The sequence below is a fragment of the Macaca mulatta genome, chromosome 7, assembly GCF_049350105.2.
Source record: "Macaca mulatta isolate MMU2019108-1 chromosome 7, T2T-MMU8v2.0, whole genome shotgun sequence".
Classification (NCBI taxonomy): Eukaryota; Metazoa; Chordata; class Mammalia; order Primates; family Cercopithecidae; genus Macaca; species Macaca mulatta.
Window position 1 is genome coordinate 10,705,202 of NC_133412.1, and position 17,511 is coordinate 10,722,712.

The following is a 17,511-nucleotide window of genomic DNA, read 5'->3' on the forward strand; positions in this document are numbered from 1 at the left end:
ATCATGTTTGTTCTTTGCGTCTTTGGGGTTCTGGAGAAATATTAAAAGGAAAGTCAATCACACTGGTCCAAAAGGATGATTCTGAGAACAGAGAAGTGCTTGCTGACTGCATGCATCATACATGAAGGGTCCTGTGTGGCTAAGTCCCAGAGGGGTGACTGTCAAGCCTGACTGTGCATTTGAATTACCTGGGAGCTCAGACTTCACCGTGGGCCCACCAAATTGGAATCTTGTGAAAATGACCCAGCTTTTATGTTGTTTATTTTTTTCTTCTTTGGTATTTATTTTTAAATCTCCACTAGTTATTCCAGTCTATAGCTGGGATTAAGGGCCACTTTTCTAAAATGAAATCATGAGAGGTTCAGAAGAATGATGTCACTGCCTTCAGAACAGCACCTGGTCCGTGGACAGGTACTGAGTATTAGGAGCATCTGTTCTGTCTGCCCCCAGGTCCACATACACAAGACCCCAGAGAATCGGCCTCTTCACCCAAGGCCGCTTTGTATACTTTGAGAATAAAGCAAGTTCGCTGTTGGTTTTGCTTGGGAATATAAACTTGCCCCCATGCTCATTATGTGGATATAGAGAAAACAGGATGAATCAATCTCCATCTAGCAAAATCATAGTTGAGACCAGTACAACAAAGATAGAGAGATTTACAAAAATAAAGGTTGGTTGTTACAGGACATCCAAGGGGAAAAAAAAAACCCCATGTAAGTTGAAGGAGTGCAGGAAAGGGAGAGGAGGATCAGATAACAAAATAGAATCCAGTTGACTTTCTGCTTTATAGCTTGTGTAGGTAAAGGTGTTACACACAGTAGTAGTCAGCAGGGTTTTATGATAAAAAAAAACTTACTCCTATTTTGTTATCTATAAATCCTCAGGATGAACAGTGAGATTTTTATAGAGAAACAGTAGATTAGAAACAGTGTTCAAATTTTCATGTCAAGGTAATCGGACCTTTTGAATGTTAGACTCTTTGTTGGAAATATTCATTATACTACATTTGGTGAATGGAAATAATTGGGCAGAGCTCTTAGTATTGACCCTTTGTGGTCACTGGTCCACCGTTTCATCTGAAGCCTGATGAGGAGGAGGAGTATGGGTGGTTCAAATAGAAACCAGAGCAGTGACTGGAAAACAAATTTGGCTGACAGATTCCTTTTATGCAAAGAATGAACTTAGCAACATCAGATTCTTAATCTATTAGCTACAGGAGAAGGTGGGGGGAATAATTTGGAGAAAAAAATAATAGCCTCACCTCTTTCCAAAGCATACTTGTCATCAATCTAAATGTCATTAATACCCTGACAAATATCTGGCGATTTGCTCTTTTAAAAGACACCATAATAAGAAACATGTGTTAGGGCTGCCATTTTGGCTCTCTGTTCGCTCCATGACATCTGTGTTCAAAGAAAAGCACAGATGTATCCAGGATGACCCTGCCCAATTTGGAGGCATCCCAGTGACCACCTTTTCCCCCTCAATGGAAAATGCTCATCCGTCTGTTTGAGAAGCAGTGTTTGAAAAGTATCCAGACTAGTGGGAAAGTCATTTAATTTGCTCCTCAACCATTGTGGATTGGCACAAAAGGGCAGGAAAATGGTAGCAGAAATCTACATCAATTCTCATAGGACAAAGGCTCTTAGTTTTAAAGTCTTGGAAGACAGGAGGTTCCCCAGTTGTCTTCAGTTGCACATTTGGAGTTTAAGTCTGCACCACCCAGGGGATCTTCCTACAGCTTTAGGTGCCCACACGAAAGAATCAGCTCTAGGTCACCATAGCACCTCCTTTACAGTCTCCAACCTATCTGAGCCATCTCGCAGATTATACCTATTCCATGTGCCAAACTTGTGCGAAGCAGAATCTAAGTAGGTGTTTTCCTGGAAGAGACTACTGGGGTACAGGTTCTTGCTGCAAATGATGCCTGTGACTGAGCATTTACAGCTCAAATTGGGCTCTGGCCTTTCCTCCTTTTGTTCTGAAATCCTTCCATGTGGCTGTGAAACTAATGACATGAACAAAAAGGAGACTGCACAACCTTCTCATCCAGGAAGAATAATTCTAGGCACTTCCAAGAGAGAGGGTTAGCCGGATTCAGTAAATTATAAACCATGAGAATGGTAAATTTGACATGCAGTGGTGGACAGGGGGGATGGATTGTTTGATATTGCCTCTGTTTTCCTTGCTTAGTGACAAAGTTTATGTATTTAATAAATCAAAGGAGTGCCTGTCTGTGCACTGCTTTTCAAGTATTCTTCTCTTTTGTCCTGTGATATGAGGAGATAGGAAGAAGGCAGTACTGTGGGTGTCGAAGGTGGGGCTCCCTGGAGTCAAGGTCACTCTACAAGAGCACAGCAGCAGACAGAGTGACTGCCATAGGTCCTTCTGCCACCAGATGCAGCCGACTTTCTTTTCTGGGGTGAGGGCTGTCCTATTGTGCATTGCAGCCTTTGACATTTGGTCCTGTCTTTTTAGTAAGGCAACTGCTAGCTGACCAAGTAAGACTGCCATGATCACTGAATTTGGGGGCAGTAGTGCTATCAGATTCTGTGCCTTCCACCTGTTTTCTGAACTTCATTAAGATTCTATTTCACGGCCAGGTGCAGTAGCTCATGACTGTAATCCCAGCACTTTGGGAGGCCGGGGTGGGCAGATCACGTGAGGTCATGAGTTCGAGACCAGCCCGGCCAATATGGCAAAACCCCATCTCTACTAAAATAAAAAAAAAAAAATTAACCGGGTGTGGTGGCGTGAGCCTGTATTCCTAGCTACCCAGGAGGCTGAAGCAGGAGAATCGCTGGAACCCAGGGGACAGAGGCTGCAGTGAGCCGGGATTGTGCCACTGCACTCCAGCCTGGGCAACAGAGCCAGACTCCATCTCAAAAAAATAAAAACCAATTCTGTTTCACAGTTTCAGTTTTCACTGTTCTCTCAAGATGCTCATGAAAGATGCCAGGGATGTTGCCGCCTTTCGAGCATGTTTATGTGAAGGACCTGTTCTGCTCTGGCTGAGTTGGTCCAGGCCCACTTGGAAGATTTCTTAGTAGGGGAAAAACCTCTTCACAGAGTGTCCTGAAGTCAGTGGCTCAGGCACCTCTGACTGTCGGCTTTAGATTCATATGAATCACACCATTATGAGTTGAAAATCAAGGTGTCAAGAGAATGACACCTTACACTGTCTAGTGTTTTATACTCCAAGGTTGAGAGCCACAGGAGGTAGGTAGAATCTTTGTTCGGGTCAGGAGAAGGAGGGTTTGGCAGTTAGCCAGTTGAGGATTGAAGTATCTCATCCAAAAAAGGTGGCGAAGAAACAAGTGTCCCACACTGGGCTCTTCCGGGTTTCACACCAGTTTCAGGGAGTTAAGATGCCTACGTGTACTTAGCGAGCTCCTGTTGTCTCATTCTCTGGCTGTGACTCCTCATCACAAGCCATACTCATCTGTGCACGTGCCACTCCCACCCCTGGGTTATACTGTCTAATTCCTAGTCTACTACCACAAAATCCTTCATTAACTATTAAGATCATCAAAGAAGAAAATAAAGTCCCTGTTACCAGATGTTTACAGTTCAAGGCCTGTTTGGAAAATGCCCCATCAGTTCCTTTGGTGTCATTTGAGCCGGAGAGGTGTTGTCTAGCCCTATTGAGAGGTGAAACCAGGTGGGCTTCTGGGTCCAGTGGGGACTTGGAGAACTTTTGTGTCTAGCTAAAGGATTGTAAATGCACCAATCAGTGCTCTGTATCTAGCTAAAGGATTGTAAATGCACCAATCAGCACTCTGTAAATGCACCAATCAGCATGCAGTAAAATGGACCAATCAGCAGGACGTGGGCAGGGACAAATAAGGGAGTAAAAGCTGACCGCCCCAGCCAGCAGGGAGCCAGCAACAGCCAACCACTGGGGTGGCGTTCCATGCAGTGGAAGCTTTGTTCTTTGGCTTTTCACAATACCTCTTGCTGCTGCTGACTTTGAATCTGCACTACCCTTATGAGCTGCAATGCTCACCGGGAGGGTCTGGGGCTTCATTCCTGAAGTGAGCAAGACCACGAACCCACCGGAAGGAGTAAACTCCGGACACCCACCCTTAAGAGCTTTAATACCGCGAAGTCCGCAGCTTCATTCTTGCAGTCAGCAAGACCACGAACCCACCAGAAGGAACCAATTACAGACACACTATCTGTCCACCCCTCCTGGAAGAGCAGTTTGCTTGAGTAGGATCTTTTGGGTTTGACGAGAAGGGAGTGATCCACTAGCCTGTAGTGGTAGGACAGGGTAGACCTAGAATCTCACAGCTGAGTGAGGTAGCCTTGAGAAACAGGGAATGCACCAAGTCCCCAGAAATAAGAATGGGGTCTAAAGTGAAGAGTCCACAAGGGGCAGTTAGAGGAGCCAATGGCTTTGGGACCTAAACTGCAATGCATCCGTGCAGCAGGAGATGTTTACCATGGAGTCTGGAGCTGAGCCTGAGGGAGCTATGGGGAGAGGCTCAGGTATCTTCAATAAAGACCGCCTCTCTAGCGTTTCCATGTAACACCAAGGGTAAAGAAAGACTGTGGAGTTAGTGTCTTAAAAGCAGTGATGCTAGATATGTGTCCCCATCTGCCTTTCAGGTAGGTAAAGTCGTTTCCTGAAGATCCTGGCAAAGCAGTCGCACCCACAAGCAACTTGAAGGTATAGGGAATAGACGAAATACTTTTAAAATGCTGTGTTTCATTAAGCACATGTACCATGTTGCACTGCCACACACACGCTCTCTACTTTTGCCCAAAATGATGATATAGTAATAGTGTTAAAGAAAATTTAGAAGAGGAAAAATTCGGTGGTTCTGCAACCAGCCAAATGGCTATTTCATTTTCATAGGTTTCCTTATTCTTGCCTATGTGTAATATTTGAAGGCATTTTATTTTCTGCTTTTCTCGTGGTGGCATATCATAAACGTTCTTCTGTGTTTCCACATAACCTCTATAATTGCCTTTAATAAAGCATAGAACATCCTGAAGAAGCCTCAGAATTTACTAGATAATACTTTTCTTTGGTATATTTAGGTTCTTTCCAGGTTTTTTGTTTCGTTGCACCTATTATAGTGCTCTTATCACAGCTGGGTGCACACTTTTCTTTGCTTGTCTTGAATTGCTCCCAGAAGTAGAACTACTAGAGAAGAGGTATGGACTTCTTTATGGCCCTTTTCATGTATTTCCGTATTGCTTTGTAGAAGGGTTGTACTCCGTACCACCTTTCCTGGAATCGCATCAACTAAATTGCAACTCTGACAGCATTAAGTTTTTTTCCCACTGACGCAAATTTTGCAGATGTAAAATGATATATCAAAGTTGCTTTAAGTATCATTCCTTTCATTACTAGAAAAGATAGAATCTCTTCCATATGTTTGAATTTTCTTCTAATATGTGTCATTTATTCATATTCCTTGCAGACTTCTATGAGGCTTAGTTTTTTTCCCTACATTTCACTGAGATAGTAGCCCTTTTGTTACAAAGTCTTTCTGTAGTCTATTAAATGTTGGTGTTTCCATTGTTCTGAATTTCAGTAATTCCAGCAATTTTGGTACAATCATATCTGTCTTTTATTTCTTTTGTGAGTATATCTGATACATCGAAGCATGGATAAGTATTAGGTCTGTAAAGAATGTGGAGTCTTCTGTTGCATGCTAGTTTTAGAATTTAATTTTAAAATGAAATATTTAATTATGTTATCCATCCATAACTTATCTTTTTGTTTCCTGTGGATCTTACTGAAAGCTTTTCTGATTTGCCATCCACATCTCACAGAGGCTTGTGCTTGATAACCCTGCCTTTCTCCTGTTCTACTGAAATCTGCCTTGTCATATGCTACACTTTCATATAGTCAGACCTGTTTACGGGCTGTCTGTATTGTGCCACGTTTCTCTCTTTGAATCAGAGTATCAGAGTGAATTAATGAACTTGGCTTCATAACATTTCCTAAACCTTGGTTCTTTTCAGAATAAAAAATCCTTACTGTTTATATTACCAGATTAGTTTTGTAGCAGTTTGTGAAGTTGCAAGATATCCTATTGGAATTGTAATTAAAACCATATTAAATCTGTAAGTTAAATTTAGGGGAATAAGCAGTTACAAATATTAATGTTCTCATCCTGTAACAAAGTACACCTCTCCAGTTCATCAAATCAAATCTTATTTTATACAATAAGGTTTTGTGATTTTAAAGGTTGCATTCACCTAAGCAGATTTCTAAAAATGTAATATTTTGTGGAAATCATGAGTAAAATCTTTCGTTATGCTTTCTAACCGAATATACTAGGTGACTTGCTTTTGTTTATTTCTACTGTTAAGTAGTATTGTTTTCTACTTTATAGGACATCATTACTGTTTAGTTGTCACTTGTATCAAAGGAAATGCAAACCTCCCAGGCAATGTAAAAGAGCTTCATCCTGTTCGGGAAATATTGTTCTGTGACCTTCCAGAAAGACTTCTTTCTTCTCTAGCCTAAAAGAGGGGAACTGAAGTGAGGTGTGAAAGGAAGAGAAAATTAAAGTGCACACATCCATGTTTGGAAAATGACTTCATCCCGTATAAGACCTCCTAGGAATATGACCTTCCAAACAAGCTCAGCGAGGAGCCTTCCTGGGGCCTTGGAATATTTCTTATTGCCTAGGACTCCCAAAGTGGAATTTAGGGCTCAAGATGTTAAAGGAAGTTGGTTTGGATCTCTAAAAGTATTGAAACATTTGTGTGTGGCTGGACAGAAGCATAGTCCCCTCCCCTCCTTAGTTACCGTATCTGGTTTATCTGACTGGGAAGCAGTATCCTCTGGGAACTACTAGAAGAAATGTCAGTAACGGAAATTAATTCTGCAGTTATGGGCAAGAGGATTGCGTTAATGAGCTAGTGGAACATTTTTCATCTGGACATGGCATCAGGGCCTTTTACCAGCATTTCCCTAATCCACCCCCATCCTGTGAGATGTCCTTCTGCCAATGACAATAACCAAGGTCACTTGTGGCAGCGACAGGACTGCCATCCTGATAAAGCCTCCCAGTCTTGAGGCCTGGACATCCTTCGTGAACAGACCCACACAATCTCCTATGTAGCATATCACACCTTTCCTGGACTGTTATTCCAGAATTAGTATCAAACAATGAAAAGAGTTAGTAGAATTTGTAGTTAGACCCAAGTTCAAATCCAAACATGTTCCTTACAAGCTCATCACGGGACTATTTCTTAAATTCTCTATGCCTCTTTTTTTTCCCATCTGTAAAATGAAACCAAAAGCACCACCTCCCCTAACTACTTACTCATTCAGGAAGTATTTAATGCATGCCTCCTATGTGCCGGGCACTGACGTGGGCACGGCAGAGGATACAACATACTCATGGAGCTTATATTCTAGGGGGAGAGAGAATAAATTCATATTAAAAATAATAAATACCACATGAGAAAATAAAGCAGAAAATGTGACAGAGTAAGGGTGATTGTTCTTTCAGAAGGGTTGACCAGAGAAGACTTCTCTCATGAGATGATTGAGCACAGAACTGAATGAAGGGTGGAAATTAACCATGAGAATATTGGAAGAGCATTTCAGGCAGAGGGAAACACATGTGCAGAGGCTTTGTGGTGGGAGCATGCTTTCTGAAAAACAGAGGAAAACCAGTATGATTGGAGCAGAGGATGTGATGGAGAGCATGCTGCTGGTAGGTGAAGTTAGAGAGGTATGAGGGAACCAGGTTGTACAGGGCAGTGATTTGCAAACTACAGCCAACAGGCCAAATCCAGACTATGGCCTGTTTAGGTACAACCCTTTAGGTAAAGGAGGTTTTTAAATTTTTAGAAAAATGTTTTTTAAAAGTTTTTTAAAGGGCAAATTCTTTAAAAAATAAAATAAGGCCAGGCATGGTGGCTCACTCCTGTAATCCCAGCACTTTGGGAGGCTGAGGTGGGTGGATCACCTGAGGTCAGGAGTTCGAGACAGCCTGGCCAACATAGGAAAACCCCATCTCTACCAAAAATACAAAAATTAGCTGGGTGTGGTGGTGCACACCTGTAATCTCAGCTACTCAGGAGGGAGGCTGAGGCAGGAGAATTGCTTGAACCTGGGAGGCAGAGGTTGCAGTGAGCTGAGATTGCACCACTGCACACCAGCCTGGGCAACAGAATGACGCAACTCTGTCTCAAAAAAAAAAAAAAAGGACAGTATCATATTTGGCCCAGAAAGCCTAAAATATTTGCTATCTGCCCTTTTACGAAAAAAAATTGCCTGATGCACGGCCTTAGAGACCACGGTGAGGACTTTGTACTTGTATTTTAAGTATGGTAGGAAGCCCCTGGGGGTTTTTGAGCAAGAAAGTAACGTGACGTAGTTAACAGTTTTTAAAGGATGTCTCTGGCTGCCATGTTAGCTCAGACTGAAAGGAGGAAGGGCAGAGCAGGGAGCACAGTTGGAAGGTCAGTCATTAGCACAACCCTGATGAGACCTGGTGGCAATAGAATGGACTAGACTGGTAGGCACAAGGTGCTGAGTAATGGGATAGAGTATATTTTGGAGGTGGCACCAAAAGATGCTTTGAACTAACTGGGGGATATGAGAAGAAGAAAGGAGGTAAGGATGACACCAAGATTTCTGGTCTACTCACCTCTCATAATACTGTCATGGAAACGGAATGAGACAATGATTTTTTTTCTACCTCTGTGGCTTGATCCTTCTATTTCTTCCACCATTTTGCAGTCAGGGTTTCCTTTCTATGGTACAACTTTGATTGTGACACTGTCCTTTCAAAAATCTACTCCAGTATCCTGTTAGCTGTGGAACAAAGTTCATCCATTGAGCCAGTCAGTCTGAGCCCTCCGTAATCTGGCCACCCCTCACCTACATCCTGTGTCACGTCCTGTCACTCCTGTTCATCCATCCCACCACAAACCAGCAAGTGGACTGCGAGTCCCCATATGTGCTTTATTCTTTCCGCGTCTGGGCCTTTGCCCACATGTGCTCCTTTCTCTTACTATGGAGGTGTGTCAACAGTCCTACTAGAATCTTGTGGTCTGCTTTTACAATAAGGTCGTTACATGATACCTCTTTATCCTCCTAGTCTATTTCAATATTCTTTGCCTTCACTTATTTTAATAGTTATTTCCATTTGTAGCATGATTTTTATACACAAATCTTATCCCCCATCATCAAACTTCAGAAAAGGAGACGGTATAGCACATAGTTAAGTGCCCTCACCTTTGTTAAATCCTGACTGTGAACTTGGAACCTGTATGACTTTGAGCAAGTTACTCAATCTCTGTAAGCCTCAGTAGTGTGTGCCCAATGGTAGTAATCACCATGATGATCATTATCAAAAGCTCTGTAGGAAAACCACTTCTGCCGTTCTAGCACTTGAGGCTTGCTTGTTCCCTGAAAGCAATGGTTCTCAAAACATGACCCCCTCGCCCTGCCCAGCTTTTGGGGATCAGTGACTCTTAATTCTTCTTATGATTACAGAGTTGGTAGGGACAAAGACGAGTTGGAGGAAGGTAGGAAGTATAAGCTGGTCGGTGGATCTGTTGGAGATGTAGGACTGTTTGGGGAGGACACACCCATAGTGTAAGCCACCAGGAGCCGTCAATTAACTTGTAATAATACAAGTGGATAAGATCAATTTTTGTTAGATTGACAAGATGTGAAAATTATTTGGTATGTCTAATTTTAACATAAGCTGTTGACACATTTGTAAATAGAGAAACTAAAATTAGTGCAAATGATTTCAAGAAATTTTAAAATGTTATGAAGAGCATTATAATTCCACACAGTATTAAAACCTGGAGAACATTTAAGTAATCTCTGTAGCTGTGGGAAAAAGCGCAGCCGCATTTATATTTAGTTACTGGCTTTTTTGGAACATGATACCACGTTTATCTTTTTTCTCTTCTTTAGGTTCATTATGTGACATGAAAAACCATCTCTTTGACAGAGTGATTCTGTTAATCCAAATAGAGTTGAAATAAAATTACTCCGGGCCTTGTCCTCCACACTACCTGATTCCCCTTCCTCCATGTTGCTCACTGGTGTGGTTGCAGGTGGACCTGGGAGAGGGGCAGAGCCTCAAACCAGTCCTTGGGCTGCCAGTCTGTAGCTCTGAATAAAATGGACTGCATAAGAGATGTCCTTGAAGAAAAATGCTAGAATTATCTTCATAATTAATTTTTATCTCAAGCTTTGGATTCTCTTTCTGTGACTCTTTGGGGAGGGGAGGGCCTATGCTCAAATATTTTCTCCTAGAAGGGGCGTTGATCAAAAACTTTATTGTTAGTTAGCATGATGATACTTAGGTGAGAAGTTGGAAATGTTGATGCCAAAAAATCCTAGAATTTTCTGTAGATTTCCATTTTCCATGCGACCTACTCACCTCTAACTATAATAAATTACAGTTTTGTCTCCTATCATGTACTGTTCAGTTCAGCATGGTGACGTGTGAATCAGATTCAGGGAAAGAATAAGAAACAGACACCATTGGCTTTATGTTGGGCCATCTCTCCCTCTCATGCCTCCCTCTCCCACTGTTTGGGCAGCCACTGAGCAAATAGCCAAAGTGGAAATGCCTGGTGAGGCAGAGAAGATACCTAGATGGTCTCTCAACTGAAGCATCTATTTCTACATAACTGGTTACCCTTTTAAAGTCCTGGATTTCAGAGCCATCTCGCGTTGGTGAGATCTGTGTAAGAAGGACCCATTTAAGGGAGTGGGCAGAAGGCCTAAGTGCCTCAAAGGGAAAAGACTGCATGGCACAGAATGTGACCATGTGCCTGCCTGCCACGCTGCCTTTGTGTTGTTAGGCTATGGCTACATCACATTTGTTTCTCTCTCTCACTCTGAACGCTTCTGAGAAGTTTCAAAGGAAGGTAAGCAGTACCTGTGTCCTTCACATGCTTCTCTGGTAGAACAGCTCTGGGTTTCTGCTGATCCTGGGCAGAGGCCATTTCCGGGAATAGATTTGTCCCCACACACCCTCTCCCAAGGATGTTGCATGGCTGTGGTCACACGTCTCTTTCTGCCCGTAGACCGGCCACTTGCTTCTGGAATGAATTCCTTAGGAGCTTTGCAGTGGGTCTTTTCCTGGCAGTCTGTCTCCCAGAATTGTTATGCTGCTTGGCTTCCAGAGAAGCCACAACTGCCCTGTGCTGACCTGATTCTTCCTCATTCCCACAGGCAGCACAAGGAGGTGGCCACAGGACCCTGTTATATGGCCATGCAATTCTCCTGAGGCACTCTTTCAGCGGAATGGTAAGCAGCTCGGGTGTCCACTCTCATCATTCAAAGAGGAGGGAAAACTGAAGAGGGGAGACGTACAAGAAGCCAGCAATAACAACCTAACAGCAGGAACAATTGGAACATAACTAATTTTAGCACATTATCCTCTTGACATTTCCTTCATAGGACCTACCTCAATTTGCAATAATTGCAATTATGTTTTTTGTTTCATCCGTGTCTGATACCCTACCTCCAACTCCATGAGGAAGAGGGCCATGCATCTTTTTTATTTTGCTAAACCTATAACCCCACCAAATACAGTGTTTTGATATACTAGATGCTCAATAAATATTTGTTGAATTGACGAATGATCAAATGGCTTATGGAGTAACAGATCTCTTTAGTATACAAGGATAACCAGTATAGAAGAAAAACCAATAAAATGGAAATTTTGTGACAGTTCTCCTCCTTTACTAAGAGAAATAGAATGATACTCACTGTTTTCAGTCCTGGGAGAACTTGCAGGTGTTATGCTAATTCAGAGACAGGAGGAAGACAAGAGGCAAGGTAGTCACAGAAAGCTTGCATGGCTATGACTAATCAGAGATCTAGAGCCAGAATTGACAGAAGGATGATGCCTCAATGTAACTTGAAAAAATTGCTACATTTTAAATGAATATAAGTTATTTATAATTTACAAAATTATAATTTTACAATATTTTAAAATACAGATATTGTAGTTTTTGCAGGAAGTATTAAGGAGAATATTATTACTCAATCAAGTATAATATATGCCACACCAATAGTGTATCATCCTCACTTTCTTTCAGTATAAGGAAGCCTTGTTATTTTCCTTTAGCCCTAGTGGAAAACTGATACATTAATTCAAGATTATTTCCACACATTTACACCAGCAGCATGATGCAAAGTTCATCTCAAGGCTTGAACTATCAAACTGACAACAGGAGCAACAGCTGCCTCTTAAATAATTCATTTGCTGCAGCATTTTTTTTTTTTTTACTGAGCACTGGTAAGAAGCTGACCTTTTCAGCCTGAACATTCGTCTGCTGTAGTCCTTCATGGCAAAAGACAAAAAACAAAAATGGCCAAACGGAAGTGTATCCAAGTAGGAGATGGAGACGTTATTGAGAGTAGGGCAACTTTTGAACCCTGATAATATCTGGAATTGACAGGTGATACTATCTTTCAGAATCTGATATTTATCTATAGGGTAAATAAAACTCCAACATTTTTCTTTATTTAAATGTAATAAACAGAACTTCAAAAGCATACTTCTATGGCTTCACAAACAGGCTAATATCCTGATAGTGACACAAAGACTTGCATTATTTATCATTAAGTTTACCTCTCCTAAAAAAAAGTTGTACTCACAGTGAACATATACTCTCTACTGGCGAGCTCCTTTTAAGCACAGCTCTGGGAATAAAACCTGTAGGATACGACTTTGTACATTGCAATGATTTTCCATCTTCCTCTTGCAGAGAACTAGAACTGTGGTTCAGAAAGCACATCGCAAGAGCTTACCTGCCTCTCAGTCTAATTCTAAGATGAGCTGCTGTGCCCATCAGTGAAAGAGGCCATGGGATTCTTTATTAAGTTAGTTTAACGATCATTTTTAAGTTTTACCTGCCCATGTATCTTTATAATAAGAAAAAAAAACCATTATTTTGAGAAGCTTTAAAGCTCCTAGAAAATTTGAAAAACCAAAAATAGAAGTGGGAGAGTCATTCATGGCCCCCGACACTATCCAAAATCAACTTCTGTTTCATTTTTGTGTAATTCCTTTTAGTCTGGTTGCTACACATTTAAATTTTTTGAGTACATGTTAACTCATAAATGTACTATTTTATATATTACTTTTTAGCTCAATGTACTGTAAACAATGTTCCGGGCTATTAAACACTCTTGATAAATACTCTTAATAACATAATATTATATAAAATAGAAGTATCAAAGGTTATCTAGCTTATTATTGTTGATCATTTATGTTCCATTTGTATTGTTCCTAATTTAAAAGTTTCTCAACATCTTTAATATTTCTAACTCATTTCTGTAACATACAGTTCTATACATTAAACCACTGAGTCATCAGATAAGAGCATCTTTGAGGTTTTATGTGTATCGTAAAAGTATTTTCAGCTGGGCATAAGGTGGTTCACACGTGTAATCTCAACACTTTCGGAGGCCAAGGCAGGAGGATCACTTGAAGCCAGGAGTTCAAGACCAGCCTGGGAAACATAGCTAGACCACATCTCCACAAAATTTATTTTAATTAGCTGGGCGTGGTGGCACACACCTGTAGTCCTGGCTACTTGGGAAGCTGAAGTAGGAAGATTGCTTGAGCCCAGGAGTTCGAGGCTGCGGTGAGCTGGGATTCTGCCACTGCACTCCAGCCTGGGCAACAGAATGAGACCGTGACTCTAAAAGTAATAAGAAGAAGAATTAAAAATGAAAGTATTGTATTAAGGCATATACCAATTAACTTTCCAATGAGCAAGATAAATAGAGCTCTCTTCACAGTAGCTCATTGCTGAACTTAACTGGAAGCTAACTAGTGGTAAGATACCAAGACCCAATGGAAGAGTGTGACTTCACTAGTATTCGCTCTTCTTTCACAGTATCTAACATGCTTGACTACATCAAGATCCCAGACAGACAAACTTGCCTTTGATGTAGGTCTACGGGAACATGCCACAGGTGAGTTAACATTCCCAGGTTTGTTGAGTTCAGTGGGGGTCTTGGGCTAAGGGCTTTTGAGAGGGACCCTGCATGTGTTCCTCATTTGGGATTCCAAACCAACCTGGTTAAGAAATAGGTCTAACAAAATTGCAGAATAATGGACTAGAGAAAGGATGTGTCATGGAAACACAGAAACTAGGAATGAAGGAGAACGTAATATTTTTACCACAGTCAGCCAGAATCTCAAAGAAAAACAATTCTTTAACATTGTTAGATGCTGAAAGTAAGTGAACAAGTCATTCTTGATAAGAACCAGTGATACTAAATGACTGCCAAAAAATAAAGGTAGCATAATAAAGGCTTAAATAATGAAATAGAGTGTCCAGATCAAAGGAGTAGTCCTATTTTGTTCTGCAGTGAACAGGCTATGTCTAAAGTAGTGTTTTCCAAATGTTAGTTGTTGACATCTATAATTATGATTTTGCCATTCCACTGTATCCTTTTTAATATCATTTACTTTATGATTTTATTTAAATTTAATTACTTTTGTACTTAAAATTTTACAGACAAAACTTATTGCCATAAGTATAAACTGTTTTTGCTTGCCATAAAAGTAAAATAATGAAAAGAAAACCATGTTATTAAGTAATTAAAGAGATGTTGACAAATATAATAACGTGTTAATGATACACTAGTTCTAAATGTACAACTTCATTTGAAAGCATCAGAAGGCTTAAAAGGGTAGTAAAAATGAAAACAAATTTCTCACTATATTTGCCAATGTCATTTAATTGCCTCCCAGCAATGATACACATCATATACTTTGGGAACCACTGGATTTTTTTTTTTTTTTAGTATAGTCAAAAATACTGACAGTCAAGAGGTGAGTACTGAAGATGCTGACCAGGATGACACAGGTTCTCACTGGAAACCAGAAATAAAGAACAGAGGACTAAGATAACAATCTACAGATATTCAAAATTATAATATCAAACAAGATGCTGACTTGCTGGGGTTCTTCCAAAGGCCAACAGAGCAGTGGGTAGGAGTTGAAAGGAGGCACATTTCACGTCAATTGTGAAAACTACTTTGGAACATCTGCAATTAATGAGCGGAAGAACAGCTGGCCTTGGGATATAGGGTGCACCCTGTGGCTAAAAATATTCATTAACAATCTGACCATCTGTCAAGGGCATTACTTATGGAATTTCTGCTCCATTTAGAGGTTGGACTAGGTACCAAACAGGATTCTTTGTTGCAAACGAGAGAACTTGATTCAGGTTAACTCAGTAAGAATACGAACTTCCTAGAAGGATGTCGGGTAGAGCCTGCGCTAAATCTGGAGCCTCAGGCTTGAAAATTGGTTAGGAACAGAGACCAAGGAAGAGAAAACAGGTTAGAACACACTACAGGACAAGTCTAATTTGAATACAGTCTATAATATGACGTTCTCCCTTAAATAGGAAGAGGGCTCCAATGTTGAGTAGCCAAAGAAAGGCAAAAATCTATGTTATTATTCTAAAGCTAGGTCAGTTCATAATGGAAGGATCCAGGTTGTCTACTTTTATAGAACTAGAAAAAAAATCCAGCATCCAAACCTTGTGTACCTGCTATTTCCGCGTCTTGCACAATGGTGTCCTAAGAGTGCCTGAGGGAACCTCTTTCTCTTTTCCTCCTCTTCCTGTTTTTGTACTAAGCAAAAAAGTGACCCTGCCTTTGCCCATTATGGGTTTTTTTTTCCTAAAATAAGATTAGATTTGAATTTGATTTAAAGTTTCTTTGTTTTCAGCCAAAGTGTTAGTCTTAAGATATAATTTCCTCTAAGGTGTTGTCAACCTTGCTGAAAATTACAAAGTGAGTGAAGTGCCACACAATGAATATACACTTCTTTCTAAATATAGACCAACTGTCAATCCTGAAGAATATAATCAGAAAAGTCAAATATGGTCACTGTATTTAATCAGTAAAATAACTTTATACTATTTGAGATTGGAAAGAAATTGAGAAACACCACTTTCTAGTCAAGTGTTCAGACAATTATTTTAACTGTTAGAGCCTTTAGTAAAAATAAAGGGAAACCACAGCAGACAATATTACTCTTTTCAGCAGTTTTTAAAAATTTCTAAAATCAGACTAGGTAAGAATTCTGTTGACAGATGGGGCAAACACATAGAACTAACCCAAGTTCAGGCTAGCTGATGAGAAGCTACCTGTGGCAGAAAACGGAGAAAAGGCTTCAAGTTGGCTGATGAGAAGCTGCCTGTGGCAGAAGACAGGGAGAATAGGCTTGACTAGGTCTTCATGAAAACCTAGAGCCTAAAATAACTTACATTTGTTTTGCCTCTCTCACCCAAATTCATGTGCTATTCTCCTTGAAGAAAGCTAGCTGGGGTTTGTGAGGGTCAAGGAGGATGCACCTCCAACTCAGATGAGGTTCACCATTACCTGGAGATTCTCCTCACTGCAGGAGGAGGTTCACACGGAATCCCACAGAACGGTACCCTGTTCCTGTCTGGCTAGTTCTTTGACTGTACTTCTGGCTCAGAAACCCCTTCAGAGTTGTAAACAAGGAAGCTGCCCAGTAGTGGAATTGAAACCATAGGAGAATGTAAGGAGAAAGTTTGGGGGCAGTTTCTTGAACAATTCTGGCATTTTCCCCCAACACATTGAATTGTGCATTCTCACACTTAACACAGAATTGATGATCATTTTATCCTTGATTTTGGGTAAAATTACTTAAATGTATTCTGGTCTCCTTTTAAAGTTGTTTAATTGCTTTGTTTTTAGGACTTAGGCATAGCTTTAGAATTTAGACTTAGGGGGAAATACATGTTTAACACATACCCACACTAAAAGTGTTGTTTTGTATTTTAGGGCCGTGGACTGGCCCATCCCGTTGCTTCAGGGCCAGCTCCATCCCTGGTTCCAGAGCGTGGGAGAGGGCAGGGAAACAAAATACTCTTTCTGTGTGTTCCTCTTCAGGACCCCCTTCATCCTGGACACACTTTGGTGGTCCTCAGAGAACATTAAGGATGCATACAATGTTTTCCCCTTCAAATGTAGAGCTCAACCTCTTTGTCGTGTCATGTTTAGTTTAATTGAAGTAATACTCACACATAGATTAAAGAGAGAAATAGTGCTCCTGAGCTTATTGTAAACACCAGTCTCCTGCCCTCCCTCCTTTGGATGCCTGCCTCTCTGGGGCATCTACTTTCAGCTCTTTTAGTATTGTTTACCACTTATTTGTAATATACATATTAATACAATGCTTTTTAAAATTATTTCTAGATTATGCATTAACTATTGCCGTCCTGATACTAATTTTGCTTTTATTTCACTCTTCCCTATCTTTTCTTCCACTCTTCCGTGTCTTGTCTTCCCATCCTTCCAATAGATTTTCATCTATTTTATTTAATTGTCAAATCAATATTAACTACTTCCACTGCTATAACTGTAACTTTTATTTGCAAATGAGCCACATAATATATTCTGACCAGGTAATTTATTGTATTACTTTGGGGTTTTCCAGTAGTTAATAACTGCCTCATTTGTTTGCTGAATTTTTTGCGACCCAATCATTTATTCAT

General features: G+C 40.6%; 1 protein-coding gene across 1 annotated transcript in view; it reads left to right on the forward strand.

The window, feature by feature from the left end:
* Window positions 1-17,511, forward strand: part of RYR3 (ryanodine receptor 3) — a 566,953-nt gene that overhangs the window by 219,226 nt on the left and 330,216 nt on the right. Inside the window, exons 4-5 of the mRNA XM_028850703.2 lie at window positions 11,183-11,257; window positions 13,864-13,942. Coding sequence (XP_028706536.2) covers window positions 11,183-11,257; window positions 13,864-13,942 — 154 coding nt within the window. The remainder of the gene's footprint in view (window positions 1-11,182; window positions 11,258-13,863; window positions 13,943-17,511) is intronic.